General features: G+C 34.5%; 1 protein-coding gene across 1 annotated transcript in view; it reads left to right on the top strand.

Annotated features, from left to right (window-relative positions):
• The window catches only part of TNPO1 (transportin 1), a gene marked incomplete at its 5' end in the record, with an annotated part of 33,628 nt that extends 19,693 nt beyond the window's left edge, over positions 1 to 13,935 (top strand). The window contains 12 exons of the mRNA XM_015819432.1: positions 351 to 522; positions 1,170 to 1,256; positions 1,740 to 1,847; positions 2,027 to 2,185; positions 2,267 to 2,354; positions 5,877 to 5,975; positions 6,130 to 6,225; positions 9,502 to 9,577; positions 10,386 to 10,485; positions 10,768 to 10,842; positions 12,213 to 12,355; positions 13,811 to 13,935. Of these exons, the coding sequence (XP_015674918.1) occupies positions 351 to 522; positions 1,170 to 1,256; positions 1,740 to 1,847; positions 2,027 to 2,185; positions 2,267 to 2,354; positions 5,877 to 5,975; positions 6,130 to 6,225; positions 9,502 to 9,577; positions 10,386 to 10,485; positions 10,768 to 10,842; positions 12,213 to 12,320 (1,168 nt within the window). The remainder of the gene's footprint in view (positions 1 to 350; positions 523 to 1,169; positions 1,257 to 1,739; positions 1,848 to 2,026; positions 2,186 to 2,266; positions 2,355 to 5,876; positions 5,976 to 6,129; positions 6,226 to 9,501; positions 9,578 to 10,385; positions 10,486 to 10,767; positions 10,843 to 12,212; positions 12,356 to 13,810) is intronic.
• Positions 13,936 to 21,472: the final 7,537 nt, after the last annotated feature.

The following is a 21,472-nucleotide window of genomic DNA, read 5'->3' as shown; positions in this document are numbered from 1 at the left end:
ATTTATTTTTGTTGAGTAGCTCCTTTCTAGTTGACCAGAAAAGCCATTTTAAGTCATTCTACTATAATTATATTTGCTTTTAACAGCTACATTGTATTTGTTTTCTAAGGAAATTACAAATTTTATTTTTGTTAAATATATACAAGGATTAAGTGTTAGATAAATAAGTTCTATTCTAGCTATTAACAATAAGAATATATTCAATAGAAATCTTATAATAATTCCTCATGTCGATTAGAACCTTTGATTCCATATAAATTAATAATTTTTAAAGGATTTATTATTTTATTTAAGAGGGAGAAATACATTCCTTCATCCTGTAGACTAATCTTTTGCCTTTTGCTTTTTAGTGCCTTTGCTACTCTAGAAGAGGAGGCTTGTACAGAGCTTGTTCCTCATCTTGCTTATATACTTGATACTTTGGTATTTGCATTTAGTAAATACCAACATAAGAATCTGCTCATTCTTTATGATGCCATAGGAACTTTGGCAGATTCTGTAGGCCATCATCTAAATAAACCAGTAAGTATTGCCCAGAGTTACCTTGAGATAAGAGGGGGTTCTATAAATTTTATAAATAAATAAATTGTATCTCTTAATTCTACAAAAAAACTTGACTTTTTATTCACTTTATCAAGCATTCATTCTGGATAAGTATTTTTTGGAGATTTCTTGCCCAAGTTATTTACTTTATTATTTATGAATATTCCATTTTTTGCTTTATATTTGACTTAAGAAACATTATAAAATATTACTTGAAACTTCATGAATAAAATACTACATAGCTAAAGCTTTAAAAACCATGCCTAGATGTTTTCCTTATAATTATTCAAATGCTTCCATGATAGTATTTCCATTATTTTATCATAAATACAGGAACAAAGTCAGCAAGACAGGAACCAGTGATTCCTGCTGATTCCTATTCCAGTCATTCCTGGAATAGGACCATTTTGTAAACATAACGTTGGTGCCCAGGGTCAACAAGTGACTGTCAAATATGTGTTAATTTGGGAGTGTGGGAGAAGATCTCTAGAGTCTAAATTGCTAAGAATATTGTTGGGGAATGGGCACTCAACTGTGGTCAATCAAGGGAATCTACATAAATACTAAAAAAAAACTAAATAAAGTTTTGTAGAGCATACATTCTGTGTAATTTTCATTGTCTACAGGAATTCATCCAGATGCTTATGCCTCCATTAATCCAAAAATGGAACATGTTAAAGGATGAAGATAAAGATCTTTTCCCTTTATTAGAGGTAATTGCTGCTGTTGTTAGAAATAGTTCTTTGATCTTTATAAATCATCATTTTATAAATTTTCTTCCTTATGATGTCAGCTTTTAATAGGGGAATTGAAGCTTTCTAATTCTGCATCCATATAATTAGGAATAAACCCCATTCGTTTCATGAAGATCTTCTTTTGACAAGACGAGATATAATTGCACCATAACATGGTGGTTCTGAGGATTTTCTAGGAATTAGCTTTCTGTCACGTAAGAATGTGTTTCTGAAAGAGTTGTAGGATTAGACTGCAAAGAATCAGTGGAGAGTTCCTATGGTCTTGTGTGTTCAAACATTATGATGATGTCCCCACATTGTTGTTAAGTTTCTTAATCTGTGAATATATGAGCTTATTTTATCTTTCAAAATTTGCCCTTTTAAGCAGAATTAATGCAGCAAATATCTTTGACATACTATGTAATGGTACACATTTTACTTAATGTGTCTCCTGTATTTCAGTGCCTGTCTTCAGTTGCCACTGCCTTGCAATCTGGCTTCCTTCCCTACTGTGAACCAGTCTACCAGCGCTGTGTGAACCTGGTACAAAAGACTCTTGCACAAGCCATGGTATTTTCTGTTACCAGTTTTCATAGCATTAGAAAATGTAGCTTCAGTGGAATTTAAACTCCCTGATTGATTATAAAATTCTTTGATCAATTTGCTGGTTTGGGGAATAGAAGTAATGAAAATTATACACTGTAATGTTGCATACTTAAATCTTAAATATTGATTATGTCTTTTCTTAGTTGCATAATGCTCAGCCAGACCAGTATGAAGCTCCAGATAAAGACTTCATGATTGTGGCTCTTGATTTACTTAGTGGTTTAGCTGAAGGACTTGGAGGCAACATTGAACAACTAGTGGCTCGGAGCAATATCCTGACACTGATGTACCAGTGTATGCAGGTGAGATAAATAATCTCATTCTCTTGCCTTATTACTTTTTAGTTTCTAAATAAAAACAAAAGCTTATTTCTTTTCTCCTAGGATAAAATGCCTGAGGTACGACAGAGTTCTTTTGCCTTGCTAGGAGATTTGACAAAGGCATGTTTTCAGCATGTGAAGCCCTGCATTGGTAAGTAACTTAATACTGCAAGCTGTTACCATGTATAGTTTGAACTGCCAACTCATACTCGTTGTGTTTTTTTAATTTGATATTACAAGTCCTTTATATTGCAAATCAATAATGATGGCTGGAGTAATAAAAAATTGCCATAAATATATGTGTATATTTATGGCTTGGACCTGTTTATAGTGTTTTTATTACCAATATGCCATGGTAGGGATTATTTCACTGAATAATTTCTTACCTAGAATGATGGGAAAGAAGTGATTGTTTCCTATTTGTTTGCTTTACACCATGGGCGTCAAACTCGATGCATCACGTGTGCATTGTGACATAACATTATGTTTTTTGCCTTTGCAAAGCTGGGGTGGGCCTGGCCTGCGCGTGATACATCCGGTCTGTGGGCCGCCAGTTTGACACCCTTGCTTTACACAGTCTTTCTGCCTTGGCTTAAAGAAATCTAGTTTAATACTGATGCGTATTTTCTTCAACTCTGTAAAGTTTTCCTATTCCGTAATCCATATAATGATTGTAAACTGTCTGTTATCCTGAAGTACTGTGGATTACAGTGTAATCTTAGTTTCATCTGCATCCTGCTAATAAATAAATAAATTCTGATAAAACAACCAACAGATGAAGCTTTAGTTTATTAACTGGATTACCTCCTTTAGCAGCAGTGATTTCACCTGTTGAGCACTCTTACACATTGGCCTTATGGTATTTTGACCCATTCTTCTTTAAAAAAAAAACTACTTCCATTCATTGCTGTTTTATGTGGCCTTGCACAAATTCAGAGCTAACTCAGTGATTTATTTATTTTCTACTTTTATTTGTTTTTCTTATAAATAATTCAAGGTGGTGAAGTTCCTCCTCCTTTTCCCCCCATAACAACTCTGACATGGGTTGGGCTGAAAGAGAGTGATTGCTGCAAGGTTGCCCAGCTGACTTTCATGCCAAAGTGGGATTAGAACTCACAGTCTCCTGGTTTTTAGGCTAGCACCTTAACCACTACACCAAATGGCTCAGAGTATGTGCCTTAAGTTTTGAAGCCCTAGGACAGTGCATACTCAACCCGAGTCTAAAGCAAGCCTTGCATGAACCGCTTGCTTTTGAATTTGCTGCAGTGTTGTAATTGGAATGTGGCTGAGGCATTTGTTTGGATATTTCTAAATATAATATTTCTTCTGCCTTTGATATTCTGATTAACTTTTGTATATAGAATCACTCTTGTATTGTGTAACTCCCATTCATTTAAACTTCAAGTCATAGATATACTGACGTGCTCTTGTAGAATTTGTTGGTAAAATCCAGAATCTATTGTTCCTTCTGTGTTTGTGAGCCATTTGGATCGTGAGGTTGCAGAACCTCCCCAAACCATGATTACAAATAGTTTTTAAAGATTACAAGCAAGTTTATAAATAGTTTTTAAAAGTCCACCAGCTTTCTCTTACACTGTATATAGGTCATGTGTTCAGGAAGATTTCTGATAGATATGGATGTATCATTTTGCTGACTAGTTTTTTCTTGGCAATAAAAGAGTGAAGCACGGGCTATGTGAATTGTCACGTTACATAGTTTAATTGAGAATAACATTTTTCTTCAGTGGAGGAAAGTATCCTAAAAGCAGTGTTATTCCTCTCATTTGTTCTAGTAGGCATTAGTAAGAGATGCTAACAGTTGCTAAATGAGACAGAACCAACTCCTTCTTCCAGCTAGGTTTCTGCTAGGTTCCAGTGCCTGGGGTTGCTAAAGACTGAGAAGTGAATAGGAATAAATCCAAGCATAAACACAGTGTACTTCTTCCATCTATAGTGGTGTTTATTGTCCAAAACAAAATAAATAATTAGTGCTTATATTTCCAGTTTACTCTTATCTCTTTAATGGGTGTGGATATATCTTAATTAAAGAACATACAATTTTGTTTATTTATTTTAATGTTTTCTTTACAATAATTACATAACTGTTTCACTTGGTCCATCCCTTATCCACACAATGTTTAGACCTGATTATTGAACTCCTATTATGTTAACTCCTCTAAATAGCTTTGCTTTGATTTTTTTCCTGTTTCTAGTCTTTCCTAAGTTAGAGGAGAAGTGAGGAGGAGAGAAAAATAACTCTTTGCCAAGTTTTCTTGGAAAGCCACACTGACTATAGTCATACTTCTCTGTTTTATCATAACTTCTTTTCTCTGTTGCTCAATTTTTTTTACCAACTAGTGTGCTCTGCAGTTCTTCTTTCCTGATTCTGTATGTATTAGTTGGGTCATCAATTCCGTTTCTTCCCCTCTGGTGATCCTCTTTTCTTTCTTGGTGACAGCAGCCATCCTGCTTCTTGAAAGCATGTATCATACCTCCAGTTGATTCAGAATCACACAGTAGAAATGACCCAAAAAAAAAAAAATCTGCTTTGCTTGACAATTCCTTCATAGAAATCTTGCTCCACCTCAAGTTAGATATGACTGCTCACAGCTATTCTGATTACACCAAGAGCTTCCTAAATGTCTACAAGGCACTTCCAATGCATTTGGTAAAAAGACAAAACTCCAGCGTGAGACAAATTACAATACTGTCATAATCAGGCAGCACATCTTGTCACAAGGCCCTTGAGAAGATTGAGCTTTTTTTCCTTTGTATTTTGAGATTTTTAAATGGAAGGAGAAAACAGTCAGTTGTGAAGGGGAGGGAGGTTGCAGCTGATGGCAAGAGTTCCAGCTGGTGTGAACATTCTGAGTGTTGGTTCTCCTTGCAATCTCAGGAATCCTTAATAAACAAATGATCAGTCTGTTTTCTGCCACCATGGATGCAGTCACTAGCAGGCTTGTCTCTAACTGCTTTTCTTTATATTGGTGTCATTTTCCAATATGTCTTTGCCCAACAGAGAATTTTTTTTTCCTGTTGCTCTAGTATTGTTACAAAATGTTGTTAGTCCTGCCTGTTGGACAAATGGGAGGAGCAACCCAGTTTCCAAGATATCTTCTGTCCATTTTAGAAAATGACTCTTCATTGCAAACCCCGGGTTCCCTTTTCCTCATATTCAGATTAAAATACCCTACCCTGTTTCCATTAATAGTGACTAATATTTAAATCTCAATTTTCACCCTGTTCTCTCATTTCCATACACTTATCTTTCCTTTTGGATTGCTATAAGGTAGATTGTAAATACCTGTTTTGATCAGATTTAGAATTTTCACCTACTACCTTCTTCTGACTGGATCCTAATAAATACTATGCTTACTTCACTTCCGAAATTGCTATTGCATGTTTTTTAAAAAAACAACAGGTTCCTATGACAAATGTATCCAAATGCCCGTAGTCTAGAAGGGAGATTAATTTTAATACATTGATATATCTATAATGGACTTTCCTGTTTGGATTCTGAACTTTTTTGTTGGGATGGTTTTATAAATAATGGGGGGGGGGGGGTTAAAATGTCAAGAGAATTTTCTGCTAAAATTATATTATGCTGAAGTTTTATGCTATGTTCTAGCAAAAGATAAATTTTAATGATAGGGCTTATTTTGTGTTTTTTCAGCTGATTTCATGCCAATTTTGGGAACAAACCTAAACCCAGAGTTCATTTCTGTGTGTAACAATGCCACATGGGCAATTGGAGAAATTTCTATTCAGATGGGTGAGATTGGCTTTTTTTTTAAATGCTAGTTTGAATTTTCAGTTGTGTAGTTATTTTTTGGTCTTGTAGCCACTTATAAATTCTGTCAGCTGTATTAATTTGCCATAATGAAAAGTGATTTTTAATGTATTACTTGTCTGTTGTTTTTTTCTAGGTATAGAGATGCAGCCTTACGTCCCTATGGTTTTGCACCAGCTTGTAGAAATTATTAACAGACCCAACACACCAAAGACTTTGTTAGAAAACACAGGTACCCTACAACTGATCTGTTTGCAGTGACTTTTAAAATGTATTACACAAAATTGTAGGAAAACTCCATCAGTGTTAAAAGCAAGAGGAAGTTTAGATGTTTGTTCAATCCAGTTTGTTTGTTACAGGTAGTTCTTGACTTACAACTATTTGGAGTTAACAATGGCACTGAAAAAAGTTACTTAAGACTGTTTTTCACACTTATGACTTATTGCAGTATCCCCATGGTCACATGATTAAAATTTGTTAACTTGGCAACTGGCATGTGTTTATTATGGTTCCAGTATCCTGGGATCATGCGATCACCGTTCGCAATCTTCTGACAAGCAAAGTCAATGGGAAGCCAGATTATCTTAACAACCATGTTACTAAGTTAACATCTGTAGAGATTCACTTAACAACTGTGGCAAGAAAGAACATAAAATGGGGCAAAATTCACTTAATGACTGTGTTCCATAGCAATAGAAATTATGGGCTCAATTATGGTCGTAAGTTGACTACCTATAAGCAACTCCTGCCAAATTAATTAGCTTTAGTTGCTTTTGCTTCTCTGATGTTGGGATTCTAACACTGAGCAAATGAGATATTCTGGAACTGTGTTGGTTGGGGAGGGATCTTCCATTAATGAACAATTTTTCCAGAGCACTCCCACAAGATTAGTAGGTTTGGGGCAAATTTGGAGCTAGGGTAATTAATTCCCTACAATTGAAACTAATGGGAAGGAATTTGTTTTGTATTAAGAAAGAGAAAATTTTGTTTGTTTTTTTTTTTGTCTTGCTGGCATGAAATTATCAATATTTTGTCCCAAAATCTCATTTCCAGTAGGGTTTTTTTGTAATAGTGCATAAGACCTCAACAATTTTAGCTAAATTACTAAAATCGAGTTATATTTATAATTAAAACAATCTAGACTTCTTTTTATATGAGACAAATTATTAGTCCTTTGCATGTAGCTTACTTGAAATCTTCATAATTGTAATGGACTACATGATGAAACCAAATAGGTTTAAGTGGCTGGACATTATACATTGTGCTAACATATACCATTTGGTTGATGTGTATTATGGTATTAGAACTGAAGGATGCTCTACAGTGGAATTGACTCTTGTGCTATACCCTGTGGAACATGTTTTTAACAAATTCTCCTGTGTTCTAGAAATTTCTGGTTACCTTTCTGGCTATGTCTGCATTGTAGTCTGAAAGCTAGACTACAAATGGTTATTTGTTTATTTAGATTTGCCCCCCACTTTTTAAATTTTATAATTAACTCAAAGTGGTGAACATACATAATTCACCTTCCTTCTCCTAGCTTCTCTCCAACATAACCCTGTGAGGTGAGATGTGGGATGATCTAGAGTAGAGGTGTCAAACTGCCGGCCCGCGGGGCAGATACAGCATGCCGAAACCACGCCTACCCCAGCTCCGGCAATGGGGAAAAAGTCACAATATGTCGCGACACGTCATGTGATCTGGCGAGTTTGACACCCCTGATCTAGAGAGAATGAGTGGCCCAAAGTCACCCAGCTGGCTCTCGTAGCTAAGGCAGGACCAAACCAAACTGCCACTCTAAATATGTATTTAAAGTCATAGTCTGGTATAGAAATGAATGACTATCAGAGCTTCAGTTTAAACCACTTTTGGCTGACTTTTAAGGATGTAGGTCAAGTTTCATTCTATGCATGTTTATTAAACTTATAATGGAAAGATGTAGTATAGTGGTGTATTTATTTCTGTAATGAAAACGAATTATACCTGTGATTTGACACCCTGTAAGCATTGCAGTATTCAGTAAGAGTGTTTTCAATAATTCTATCTTTTGGAATAATCCTTTTGAATGAAAGAAATATCCCAAATCATTACAGGAAATGAAGACTATACCCTTTTTAAATCATTATTGCTGCACTAGGTTTCTTTATGCAGAAATTAAAGGAAATCAGTTTCCTGAAAATTACAATTTAAATTTTCAAAAACGGATACCCCAGACATACTATATACTATAAATAAATGTTGAATGTGTTGCACATTAGATTTGTTGTGGGATATTCTGCTAAAATAATATAATACTGAAATCACAATTCAGAATTCATAATTTTAGTTATCCTGGCACAATACAGTAATTACACAAAGTAAAAATACATGCTAAACATAAGTGGTGCATACTTCTCAGCCAGTATATAAATTTTGACCAATGCTACTGTAAAGGAATTTATCCAGTTTGGTTTTTTGAACGAAAAAGTAACTTGATTACTAATACCAAGGTTTCATGAACAGTTTGATTTAATAATAAAGCTAAATATTTAATTTTATCCATATAGTCTTATAAGAAAATTTTATAATGTTGGTACATCCTACAACAAACCTTACAGTGAAAAAGAGCATCATCAGCTTTACTGCATGTGTTCATGAGATTTGTTCACACAAATGCCTGTTTTGGAGTGTTGCATAATGTCTTTTAAGCATAGGCTTCTCTGCTTCATACAAATCTGCTGGATTTTAGTATTCATGTAGTTTGCTTCAAATAATCCTTAAACATACCCACACTTTCCCTTTTCTGAAGAATTGCTCTGTGAGCTGAGAGAACACCAATAAAACATGTTTATGGCCACTTTCAAGTCAAATTTTCATACTAAAGACATGAAAATATTCAGATAGCAGATTACTCTTATTACATTTTGTCATATCTTTAGCTTTGAAACTCTTCTTAACAGAGATAAATGATGTAATATCTAATAAAACAATTTTTACTGTGAGAAGCTATGTGCATACTATCCTCTTTCCTATTTAATTTTAAATAATAAAAATAGCATTATGAAATGACTAATTGCTTCTGATATAATTCTGCTTGGATTTTCAAATGAATATTTATCCCATTAAATGTTAATTTGAAATATTACACAGAAATATTCATTATGTTAATAAATATGTTTCAAATTCCCTAAATAGAATAGTTGTTGCAATTAAACAGTATTAAAATATTGATTAAAACTATTCATTTGATTTTAATCATAATTTTGGTGTTCTCTCATTCACTTTATTCCTTTTTTCCTTTATTTCCCTGCCCTCCGCCAAATAGTATGCCACATATTGCTGCCCCTTATTTTTAGGGGTGGTAATGAACAGCACTGGTGAAATCTTATGTTTATTATCATACACAGGTTCTGTTGGTTTCTGTTTCTGAGTTATTTGTTGTTTTTTCTTTATTTTTCTCCTTACCCCCTCATTTGCTCATGTCTTGGTTGGCGTTTGGTGGTGTATAACCGTGATTGCGTTACCTTAGCAATAACAATTGGTCGTCTTGGTTACGTTTGTCCTCAAGAGGTGGCCCCCATGCTACAGCAGTTTATAAGACCCTGGTGTGTATTATTCAATCTTTTTTTAATTCATTTTTCTTCACTTTCTTCTTTCTTCCTTCCTTTCTTTCCTCTATTCTCACTTCTAGATATACTTTTCAGTTGGTTACAAATATCACTATTCTTAATCATTGCCAACCATGTGACTAATCTTGTCCTATCAGGTTTGTGAGGTTTTTTAGCAGTATGTTGTGTATATATTTCATGTTGTAGCTAACAACTAATTGATGCATGGGATAAGATTGTCACATGCTTGATGTGTCAAAGCTTGATTATTAAAAGCATTTAAAATCCACCAGAATGGTAATATGCATGCAAATAGCATAAAACATGAAACACTGCATTACATTACTTCAAATCATTTGCAATTTGACTTGCTGTTTGAGATACATGTTTCTAGATTTGTACCAAATTGCTTGCTTGCTGCTGTAACAAGTTAAAAATGTTATGTTATGATACATTATAAATTTTATATTGTTGCAGTATATACTGCTTTTAGTGATGGACAGTTCTATACATATATATATATATGTGTGTGTGTACATTTATATTAATAGAAGTATTTAATGGAATACAGGTCACATTCAATATCAGCTGTGGAACATAGAAAAGTAGCTGATTTAATATTGACAACCCTTGGGGAATTAAATAGGGCTTAATATATTAAAAAGGTAGAAAGTATGTAAGATTAATGATGGTTGCATTACTTAGTCTTTAAGGTCTTTTCGCTGTGACACTTATTCCATCAAATACTGTTAAAATTTAAATTAAAAGCAAAAAAAATCTAAAACTGGGTTCTTTGTTGTATTAGGTGCACTTCTCTGCGAAACATAAGGGACAACGAGGAAAAGGATTCAGCATTCCGTGGGATTTGTACCATGATTACTGTCAACCCTAGTGGAGTAGTCCAAGTAAGTCTTACTTTGGTCTTAATAAAAAAGGGAATTGAATTGAATTTAAATATTTGAATAATCAAATATGATTGATTAACAAAGAAATAAATATATATGAGCTGACTTAAGGTTTTGAAAGGGGAATGGGCTAACTATATAAGATATCAATATGAAAGATAATTGCAATTTATTTGGAATGTATTTTTGTGGGGCAGAAAAGTATAGTCTTATTTTTGAAATAATTTATTGCATTTCTGTTAATGAACATTTCTAATTTACAATTTCTATAAACATTTGCAGGACTTTATATTTTTTTGTGATGCTGTTGCATCATGGATTAGCCCAAAAGATGATCTTCGAGACATGTTCTGTAAGGTAATGGTTTTTTTTCAAAGGAGTATATTATTATTATTTTTTTTAAAAATGTGAGGTAACAGTGTTTTATATGGTACCAAGCCACTGTATTTTGAGGCAAATACCGTATATCATTTCTAGTGTGGATCTGTAATTTGAGATGATTCCATTTTTCCTCCTGTTGTTAAAAGAGTTCCTCAGTTAGCTTGCTTTTCTCCTTGCGCCACAGGCAAGACCGAAGAATGTTTCCTTTGTAGCTTTAGGTGGCAACAAACAGCATTTCCCACTAGTTCCTTGGTGCTACCTTTTTTAGTAAGAGCTTTTGGAGAAATTTTACTGTTTACTTTTTGTCTCCATTCCTCTTCAATTTTTTCCCTATAATTTGTCTTTTCCTTTCCTTTCTTCTTTCTAAGGGACTGTCATGGCTTATGATGGTCCAGAAAGTCTGTCACAGTCTCTGGACACATTAGAATGGTTAAATAAAATATTTCATTATTACTCTTGTCTTCCATATTGGAGAGATTGTATAGGTCAGGGGTAGGCAACCTTGGCTCTGTTATGACTCGTGGACTTCAACTCCCAGAATTCCTGAGCCATGAGTAATAAAAGAGTCAATGTTGCCTACCCTGGTATAGGTATAGGTATATAAAAGCTATTCCTCTAAGTTCAGAGGAAAATCACCTTTAGAATTCATCCAGTTTTATCCTATTTCTAAGGGCAACATTCGAAAACCAGCTTTTTCATTTGTTATATTAAAGCAGAATGGCTGTGTTTGCATATGCATGCATGGATGGATATGCATGCATGGATATGCATGCATGGAAGAACAGCTTCCAAACAGCTATAGCAGTGGTGGCGAACCTATGGCACGGGTGCCAGAGGCGGCACTCAGAGCATTCTCTGTGGGCACGCATGCCGTCGCTCCAGTCCTAGGCCTTCAGCTGGGTTTTATAAAACCTTTTCGCTTTAGGCCTCCGCTGTCATGTGCAAAAAAAAAATAATGTTCAAGCAATCAGTCAATTTCAACTTCTCATGGGAAAAAAAATCTTGCAAAGTTGGAATTGATTGATTGAACTTTTTAGTCCACCCAGTCTGCCGTTACCACCGCAGCCACACCCACCCAATGGGCCACGCCCACCCAATGGGCCACACCCACCTGGCACCCGACGATGCATAAGTGGGTTTTGGGTTGCAGTTTGGGCACTCGGTCTCTAAAAGGTTCGCCATCACTGAGCTATAACAATCTGCAAAAAATAACTGGATGTTTTAAAATGTATCTGTTGTCATGCATTCCAAAATATATCTTCCATAGGATTTACAAGCCCCTAATATTTGGGCATTTATTTTGCAAATGTCTCTTTGGAAAAAGTTAACTTTCAATTAATTTTCAGATCCTTCATGGATTTAAAAATCAAGTGGGAGATGAAAATTGGAGGCGTTTCTCAGACCAGTTTCCTGTTCCTCTAAAAGAGCGCCTTGCAGCTTACTATGGAGTTTAACCTCACGTATTCAAGCTGCAGTACCATAATTAGAGGTAAATTATTTATCTTTCAACTATTTATGAGATGCCTGTAGGACTTTTCCAATACATGAATTGTTCTGTTCTCTTTTTATTGGGCACACTATATATTTAACTACAGATGGTCCTCACCTTACAACTGTTTGTTTAATGATGGTTTGAAATAGTGATGGCCTCAAAAAGAGTATTTTATGGTTTGTAAAGCACTTCTAATTCACAAAACATTGCAAACACACACACATACCCCCGTGGTTATGTGATTTGATTTGGGTTTTTGACAACTATTCGCACTTATGACCAGTTGCCAAGCGGCCTGAAAACGGGATCACCATTTGCAATCTTCACTATCAGCCTCGATTAAAAAAACCAGTGGGGGAGCTGGCAGGAAATGTTGTAAGCTGCTGCTACCTGCCAAGAGGACTCATGCTCATATCTGGTTGCTGGCTGAAAGAGTTCCCTGTTAAAATCCAAGCAGGCACAGAATTGAAATCCTTTGGCACACAGTTCTTTCAGCCAACGCCAAGGGGTGAGAGGGAGTTGTAATACAAGTAAGATTTTCAGCCTCTTGAGTGTAGATGCATGCAGTAAGGAAAGGAGTGCAGGATGCTTCAGGACACCCAAGCACATAATTGTCTCTCAAAGCAAATCCTACTTGGATTTTCATCTCTTGAGCAGAGGGGCAATGCAGTAAGGTACAGAGTGCAAGGTGTCTCCAAGGTGGGGTGGGGGCCCTGGAGGCCTAGAGCAGGCCATGCATAAGTATATCTCTGCTCAGAGGCAGAATATCTGCTTGGATTTTGACAGAGAAGATTTTGAATTCCTGAGCAGAAAGACGTTCACGCAGCCTGCGCTAGGCCTCCAGGGGCATCCCACAGTGCTTACCCATCCGCTTAACAACCACAAAATGGTATCAAGGTAACTGTTGTTGAGTGAAACGGTCATGTGTTGTCTCACTTAATGACCGCTTCACTCAGTGACCAAGATTTCAATCATCAGCAAATTTTTGTAATCTCGTTTTTTAAAAAAAACATGCACAATGAAAACTGTCCTTGAGTGTACTTTATTAGTTCTGTAGAACTGAATTTGGGAGGTAAAAGAGTGATACCTGAATTGTAATTTCTGTGCATGTTATACAAGCTTTTAATAAACATTGGCAGAGACAATGGGCCTACCCTACACAATGTTGTCCCTAAACATTAAGTGATTTGTATGATTTAATTGAGCTTATTATTTCAGGTATAAATGGAACTAGAAATATTATGAGGTCTGTTGATGAAAAATTAATACAAAAAATGTTCAAGAAATAGCAGTTAACTTCACTCTAAAAATACTACAGTGGTGCTCTGTTATGCTGCATACTACAGAGCAACACTAATTTGTATTTCTTATCTGTGTTAAGAAGCGTGTATTAATCATAAAATGATTAAACAATTTGCTTTCTGAATAAAAACTTGTATTTGTTTCTTTCAGGTCCTTCAGTCTGGAAGACTGGGAGGAAGCCTCTGCACCCAGGGAAAAATGTTACCCTTTACTGGGGGGAAGGGTAAACCAGTAGGGAATACAGTACAATCCCAAGCCTACTGGGAGGGGCGGGAGGGAGGTGTTGCCGTCACTGTATTAAGCCGATGTTGGGAAATGTTTTAACATCTGGAGCTTTTGTGGGTGGAAATCTGTCTCCTGTTACAATTCTGCACTGGATGTGAAGATGCGCAAAAAAGTTTGTTCACAACAGCATATTCTGCAATATTATGGGGAATTGTACCAAAATGAAATTATAAAATAGATCCATAGGGGATATGTAAAGAGAAAATACATTGTGTTCATGCGATAAAGGAAACAGAAGAATGGCAATTACAGACAGTTAAAGGTATAACAAGGGGTTTCTGTATTGTTTCATCTTGATGGGATTCCTAAGTATTGCATGTTGATGAAGAACTAAACAAATGAAGTTAGTAGAGTTAAGGTGAAGCTTGCTACCTATATTAGGAGTAAGCACTTGCAGTATACAAATTTAAATAACCCCATAATGAAGTAATAAAGGCTAAAGCAAACAAATGAAGCAACCTGCAAGATGCCAAATGAGTCGCTCCTTTTCATTTTTAGTGGGGGGAAAAACGGGCATTTCAGAGGAAAGATTAATCTTTTTAATTTTCCATTTAAATGGTAGTAGATATGATTTGATGGTTGTGCTTCATTAGATTTAATTTCTAGAGTAAGGCATAATTCTTAATGTGCAGTTTAAGGTTCGGGCATGCATTTTGGGTCATAGTGATCAAGCATATTTTTAGTGGGAAAGTAGCATGCTTGCATCAAGGAGTGAGAGTGGTAAACATTACTTACCTTGCGCCAGTTTTGTGTTGCAGTTTACCAATTCGTGCAGTATAACCCTGCATTTAAAATTCCTTTAAAATTCTGTGGATTTTATTTTTATTAAGATATAAGTATAAAATACTGTAGTGACAATTAGGCCTCAAAATAATTTTTAGGATCTCTTAGGAATATGATTGATATTGTAATGTGTAACCTGCACAATGTGGAAAGCAGATATAGCTGTGCGAAATATTGCCTCTGTGCTGTCAGTGTGATGTGCTTTCTGCATGGTTATACTATTAGTGATTTTTATCAAATCTTCTAAAATGAGTTATAAGGTAAGACCTGTTAAAGGTTACATAAATGTTAGTTGATGCCTAAGACAATTGTAGAAAATTGATGACATGATTGCTACATTTCAGTGTTTATTCACACCCAACATATTTTATTGTTCTCTCCTCCATAAAGCATGATCTTAAGAGATGCATAAGTTAGTATATGTAAAGCAGGGTATCTACACGGTGTCAGCGCATGTTGGGGGCCCATTGTGTCTTAGACCACAAAAGGGTGCAGGTAAAAAGCTACAGAGTGAATGTTCGTTTGGATCCTTTTCATTTCATTTGTTTAGCTTTTCTGCTTCCCTTTTCTATTTGCTTGTATTTCTGTGAATAAATCCTTGTTAAGTTTACCTTTTACTTTTCTTTCCATGTGTATTTTCTTATGTACTGTGAATGTGAAAATCTAACTGGTACACTTGATTTTGTGTTACTATAAAAGTGAAAGTGTGATTAATTTAGACTGCATAAAGAGTATCCCATGATGATAAAGGAAAAATGGAAAGACAATAACTCTGCTGGTCAGAGATAAAGCCACACTTTTCCATTTTCCCTTAAGTGCTGCAAAATTAATAATCTGTGCAAAAAAAGAAAAGAAAAGCCATAACAACCGCCTTACATTTTAGCTTCTCATCTTTACATTGAAAAAATATATACTGGATAACCGTTTTGTAGAGAATGACTGTATGATTTTGATTCTTTTTAAGGTCTATTGTACGATTTAGCCATTGCACTGAACACCAACCTTGTATGAGTGTGAATTTATGAAATCTTATTTCAGGCTTTTTTTAATGCATGGGAGCATGCACAAGTCCTATACATTCCTTTTTTCCTTTGTAAATTTCATTGGGGTCAAATATGTTTGAAAATGATTTATTACAATATGTCCTGTATAAACGTCTATGAACAGGTTTATGCTACTATGCCATTAAAACCACTGGAATAAAATTACATATAGTGATCTACTTTCAACTAACTAACTTCTTGTATTGAAAGCCAGAACTTTCAGCTGACCTTTGCTGTAGCTTTTTCAATCAAGGAAGTATATACGAATTCCAAAGAAAGTAAATTTTAACATTTATTAAGGCCAGAACTTGCCTTTTGGCAAGAGTTTACATTTCTACATGGAATTCTCAAAGACAAAATTTTATTTATTTTGGCCCTTGTGTAGGTGAACTGTAGTTGCCGATAACATTAAAGTTTCGTGCATAGAAGCTACTTATATAGGAGAGATAATTTTATTACATGGGTTAATATAAAGGGATGTGACTTTTATTGTAATGTAGCTGATTTCGCAGAAAAATAACAAAGCAATACTGCAGTTAGAATTAACAAATTAAGGCTTCATAGCAAACCATATTCATAGTCAGTAAAATTACAATATACTTGCAGAAGCTGCTTGGTATAGAATTTGAAGTAAGAATTCTAATACAACACTAAGTTGTAAATCAAATATATTGCATCATGGGATATATAAAACATCTTAATTCTTTTTGTGTATTCTTGACAATTTTGAATGTTGATTGAATGTTATTCTGTAGAATTGTATGTTTGTCTTTGTTACATTCCAGTGTTCTCTGCCTCTTGGCATGCTACAGGCACGGCTTAACTAAATCTGCTCCTTACACAGTGAATAAGTGCTTAGTGTGCTAAACTACAGAAATAGCCGCTGCTAAGTGATGTAGATTTTCTACTTGAATATTTTTGTTGTAGGAACCTCAGGAGGTCAGTGTTTACTGTTTTATATATGGCTTTGTTTTCATGTTGAAGGCCCCTTTGCTTTTTGAAGGATTCTAACAATGAACAAAGCTGCTGATCAACCTAAGTTGGTAACAGAAAGTATATTTAAAAAAAATATAAATAAAAGTATCTCCTTTGCAGTTCAACTTGGCTAATGTAGAAAGAGTTTTTGATTGTTGAGTTTGTGACTATTAAGGGGAAAAAAATCTTACCTATGGTCTTTCTTGCATTTCTTTCAATTGAAGGGGAATGGATAACATTTTGTAAAATGTTTATTTTTTTTTCTAAGCTGGTATGTAGAAATCGGGTCTTTGATCTAGATTTCAGTGTTTAATGGTATTTAATTTGAAGTACTATACATTTCAGAGGACTCATTTCCAAGTAAGTATGCTTAGGACTGTAGTCTTGGTTTATTGCCATGCTGAAGATGAAGTCATGGTAATATTCATAAAATACATAGCCAATAGATTTTTTTAAAGTAATGTTACTTTTGTAATAAACAATATTGACACTGTGATACTTTTTTCTTTAGCATTGGCATTGAAGTATTTAAGCTACATAAATACTGTGTAATTTAGATTTATACTATTGTAAGAGGATTTCCAAAGCTGAAATTTCTGTTATTTAGATAAGAAATAATTCACACTAGTTTTATCTCAGGTAAATAATCTTGTACCCTTTTGTTTAGATAGAGGCTTATTTCATAAGAGTACCAGTTTGTTGTTCATATAGAATTGCCTAATGTCTTAAACTTTCATATCTAAATTGAGTTACTATGGGACAGCAATTGCTTATTTTATTCATATTGAATGTATTAACAAGGATGTATAACATTCTTTTTAAGAGATGAGTGCATCTGTATGAATAGTACCCAATTATCACCGTAAAAAAGACTTTATATTGTGCAGTGCAAAGTTATGTTTCTGATGTAAAACAAACGAGATTATGATCTGGAATATGTTCATATCTAAGTAGCCTAGGCTTTTTTGGAATAATGAATGCCTAGAGAATAAACACAAAAAATATCCTTTTTTCTGCTGTAAACTACTATATGCCAAGCAGTAATCTCTTAAATTAACATTGCTATTTAATATGTATGTTTTACTGTGGTAAGCATTTGGCTCTTTAGGATATTTTGATTTTGCGGTGATTAGATTAACAATTTGACATTTTAATACAGTTTAATACTGCACTTTCTGATGTTCTTAATTAAAAATGTCTGCAGTTTAAGCTATACTCTTTATATTTACTTGTCAAATCAAATCAGTGTTTAGGCGGTCCTGACTGAAATTTTAATAAGGGCATACAGTGTAGTTTCATCACTAAGAGACTGAGTGAAAACCTAACAGAGAAACTTTAATGGTTATATTAAAGTAATTATTCAATCTTATTTTGCCCGATAGATGCACTTTTAAACAAGATAGTTAAACTGCAAATTAATTGTAGTATTGATGATATGGTATTTCCCTAACTTTTCCAACCTAATAACTTGATTCTTGTGCGACAGTTCATTTTAGAATCAGTACTACTTTTTTGTATGTACATTTAAAACATTTTGGATGACACATTTTTGTCGTCTTTCCCCTAAAGATACTACACTTTTTCTCCTAATCAACTTTGTCATACGGTTGTTTATTTGAATTGGATTACTAACAGTAGTTAAAATAATAAAGTAGCCAGATCTTTCTGCTGACAACTTAGGTTGTATGAGTTTTGCTTGGAAGCATTAAATTGGATGTGTTTTCCATATGTGTTAGAATATTCCCTTCAAACATATCCTTCAGCAACTTCTCAAACTTTATTAAGTTGATTTTTCTTGTCTGCCTCTGCCAACAAAGCTTCATTTTAAACACAATATGATTTCAATTTTTGATAAGCTGCTGAATTCTAAAGAATTTTTGGGGCCACCAAATATTTTGGATCATGCAGAGAATATATATTGTAATGTAGTAATTTTGTATTTACATTTGTATGATGTGATAATAGATGTGAATGTTAATCACTGCTTGATTATGTTAATAAAATTTGTTTAAATAGATGCTGCACTCTGATTCTTAATGAAAAGAGAAGGAGCCATTGAAAACTGATTTGTTTTAATTGAATTATTCATTTATGTAGCTTCCAGTTTGTCTTGATATTTGGGAAGAAATTATTGGCTACAGGAAAAAAACATTTTAAAAGATTTAATTAACATAGAATACTATGTTTAAATATATATACACATTGCTTTTTCTTTGGCTTTGTAGCAGCAAATAGGCAAAATCAACTAGGTTTTGAGATGTGCCTTTTTACACAATTTAATATGAATTGAATTTCTATTTTAGGATCTGAACAGACTTATTTTCCAACTGAATATTAAATTACTAAATTAATATATTTTATTTATATTTGCAACAGAGAAATGTTGCCATGGTTAATATCTGGCATCAAGACAGTGGCATTTCTTGGATGATAAGAAGTGACTTAAATGAAGTCACTGGGTTTTTGTCATAGTTGAATTTAATACAACACTTGCAAAAATAAAAGCTTTAGGATAACTCTAAGGAAGAATTGCACATTTATTGTCTTAAGTAACTAACATAAACTTAAAAAAACAGCACAAGCATATAAAGAATTCTGAGCTATAAAAGAAGGTGGAGAATGTCCAAAGTTTGGCTTTTCACAGATCTTTAAAGGCATTTCAAAAATGGTTCTATTTCAAAAAATAAGGTTCCATTTCTGGTCTGGCTTCCCAATAAATTGCAATTTATAAAGTGCTCTTCAGTTATCACAGATTGCATATCCGCTTTGGCACTTCCTAAGGTAACACGATCCAAGTCATGTTATAGATCCAAGCTAGCATCTGGGTTTGAATCTGAAAATACATTGGCAATATTGTACATAATCTGATCTTCTGATTATCAAACTATTAAGTTTTCCTAGCCATTTACATAAATATACAAAATACACTGCAGTACTATTTAATTTTTATTTATTCCATTTGGACAGCCACTCATCTCACCTAAGTAACTGAGTGGTTCACAGCAGTTAAAAACAAGAAAAAATAAATTGTAAAACCTTCAATAACTATGATCAGTGGCAAAATGTGTAAATTCAGCACAGCCATTGCAAAAACTCTCCACCAGTGCCAATGGCAAAGCCTTGTCTTCAGTGGCTTCCTAAAATCAAAAGAGGATTAGGGCCAATCCAGAATCTGGAGGAATGATGTTACAAAGGGTGTATGTATGCAACCTGGATCCTGCCAGATGATCCTCTTTAATAGACCTTTCCTGAATATTTTAATAAAAAAAAAAATCCAGAGTACCTTAAACAGTAATCCTTACAAGACTCTATGGCAGTGGTTCTCAACCTTTTTAATGCCGCGACCCCCAACCGGTCGTAAATCGAGGACTTTCCCTGCCCGGGAGCGCCGCGCATGCGTGGTTTTGCCCCCTGCGCCGGCCGAGGCGTAGCTGGCAAGCGGCAGAGACGGAGCAGGCCGACCATCAGCTGGCCCAGCTCAAGGGAGGTAAGGCACCTGCCAGAAAAGGGGAAAAAAATGGCAGACAGCCTTGCTTGGCGACCCCGTGAAATGGTCGATCGACCCCAAATGGGGTCGCGACCCATAGGTTGAGAACCGCTGCTCTATGGTCTTGGTTGATGAATAGATAAATTATTTAGAAATTGGGATATAAGGCTAAATCTTTTTAATAGGCAGTGAGAGGAATGAAATCTGAGATAGGCATATCCAGGAATATTGGGGATAATATTAAGTCTAGTTTGCAAAACCGGTTTAGATGGAAATCAGTGGATACATAAAAGCACATCTTCTCATTTGTAACTTACAAATGAAAAAATTACCAGAGATGCACACATTAAAATACATGCAAGTGAAAATAATCAAATAACTACCTAGTATATCAGGGTTTTTGTATCTTTGTTTCAAGCTACAAAAGCTAACAGTGTAAAGACATCATAGAGAAAATACATATAGCACCAAAAAAATCCTTTAAAATATTGGTGATGTAATTATACTGAACATTAAAGTTTTGTATCAGCAGACCAGTTTTTATTCTATGAACTGCTTGTCTACATTCTTGATTTCTGCTGGCTTTTAAATATGAAATGTGGTAACTGATTTTGAAAGTGCTCTATCCAAAGAAAAATCTGAACTAGGAATGTCTATTAATCTTCTTACTTTGCTTAATAATAATGCAATTCAGCAAAAGGCAATCAGAATAATTTAAACTGGAAATTGGTGTAGCAGGATATATAAACAAGCTTATGGAAGCCTGTTAGGGTTTAATAGATTGGCAGTTGGGGCTGGCAGTGCAGAGTATTGTACAGATGGGATATGAGTAACAATAGACACAATAGCAGATGAATCTAGGGAAATACAAGCATGATATAACCATGGTTTTCAGTATATTATGCTCTTTTACAGACGAATAAAATTTGAACAGAATACTGAGTATACAGTGCAAAAAGGGTTGTATCTACAGTATGCTTTTCAAGTTAAAAACATCTCCCTTAAAAATCAACTGATGATAGCTTAAAGGAATATATATTTAAAGAAAATGAGTAAATGCACTACTCTTCTGTATCCGTACACCTCTTCTATATCTATACATGGGAAGGTAGAATTTTTATTTCTCCCACTAATCGGTAACACTTATCCTCTGGAATGTCAATCTATTTTTTTTTTTAACTTATCAGTCTTTACATCAAATGCCACGGAAATAGTGATTAAGAGCATTAGTACCAAAGA

The sequence above is a fragment of the Protobothrops mucrosquamatus genome, unplaced genomic scaffold, assembly GCF_001527695.2.
Source record: "Protobothrops mucrosquamatus isolate PMUCROS unplaced genomic scaffold, P.Mucros_1.0 scaffold919, whole genome shotgun sequence".
NCBI classification, from domain to species: Eukaryota; Metazoa; Chordata; class Lepidosauria; order Squamata; family Viperidae; genus Protobothrops; species Protobothrops mucrosquamatus.
Note: the sequence above shows the minus strand (reverse complement) of the source record. Positions and strands in the feature narration are given on the sequence as shown.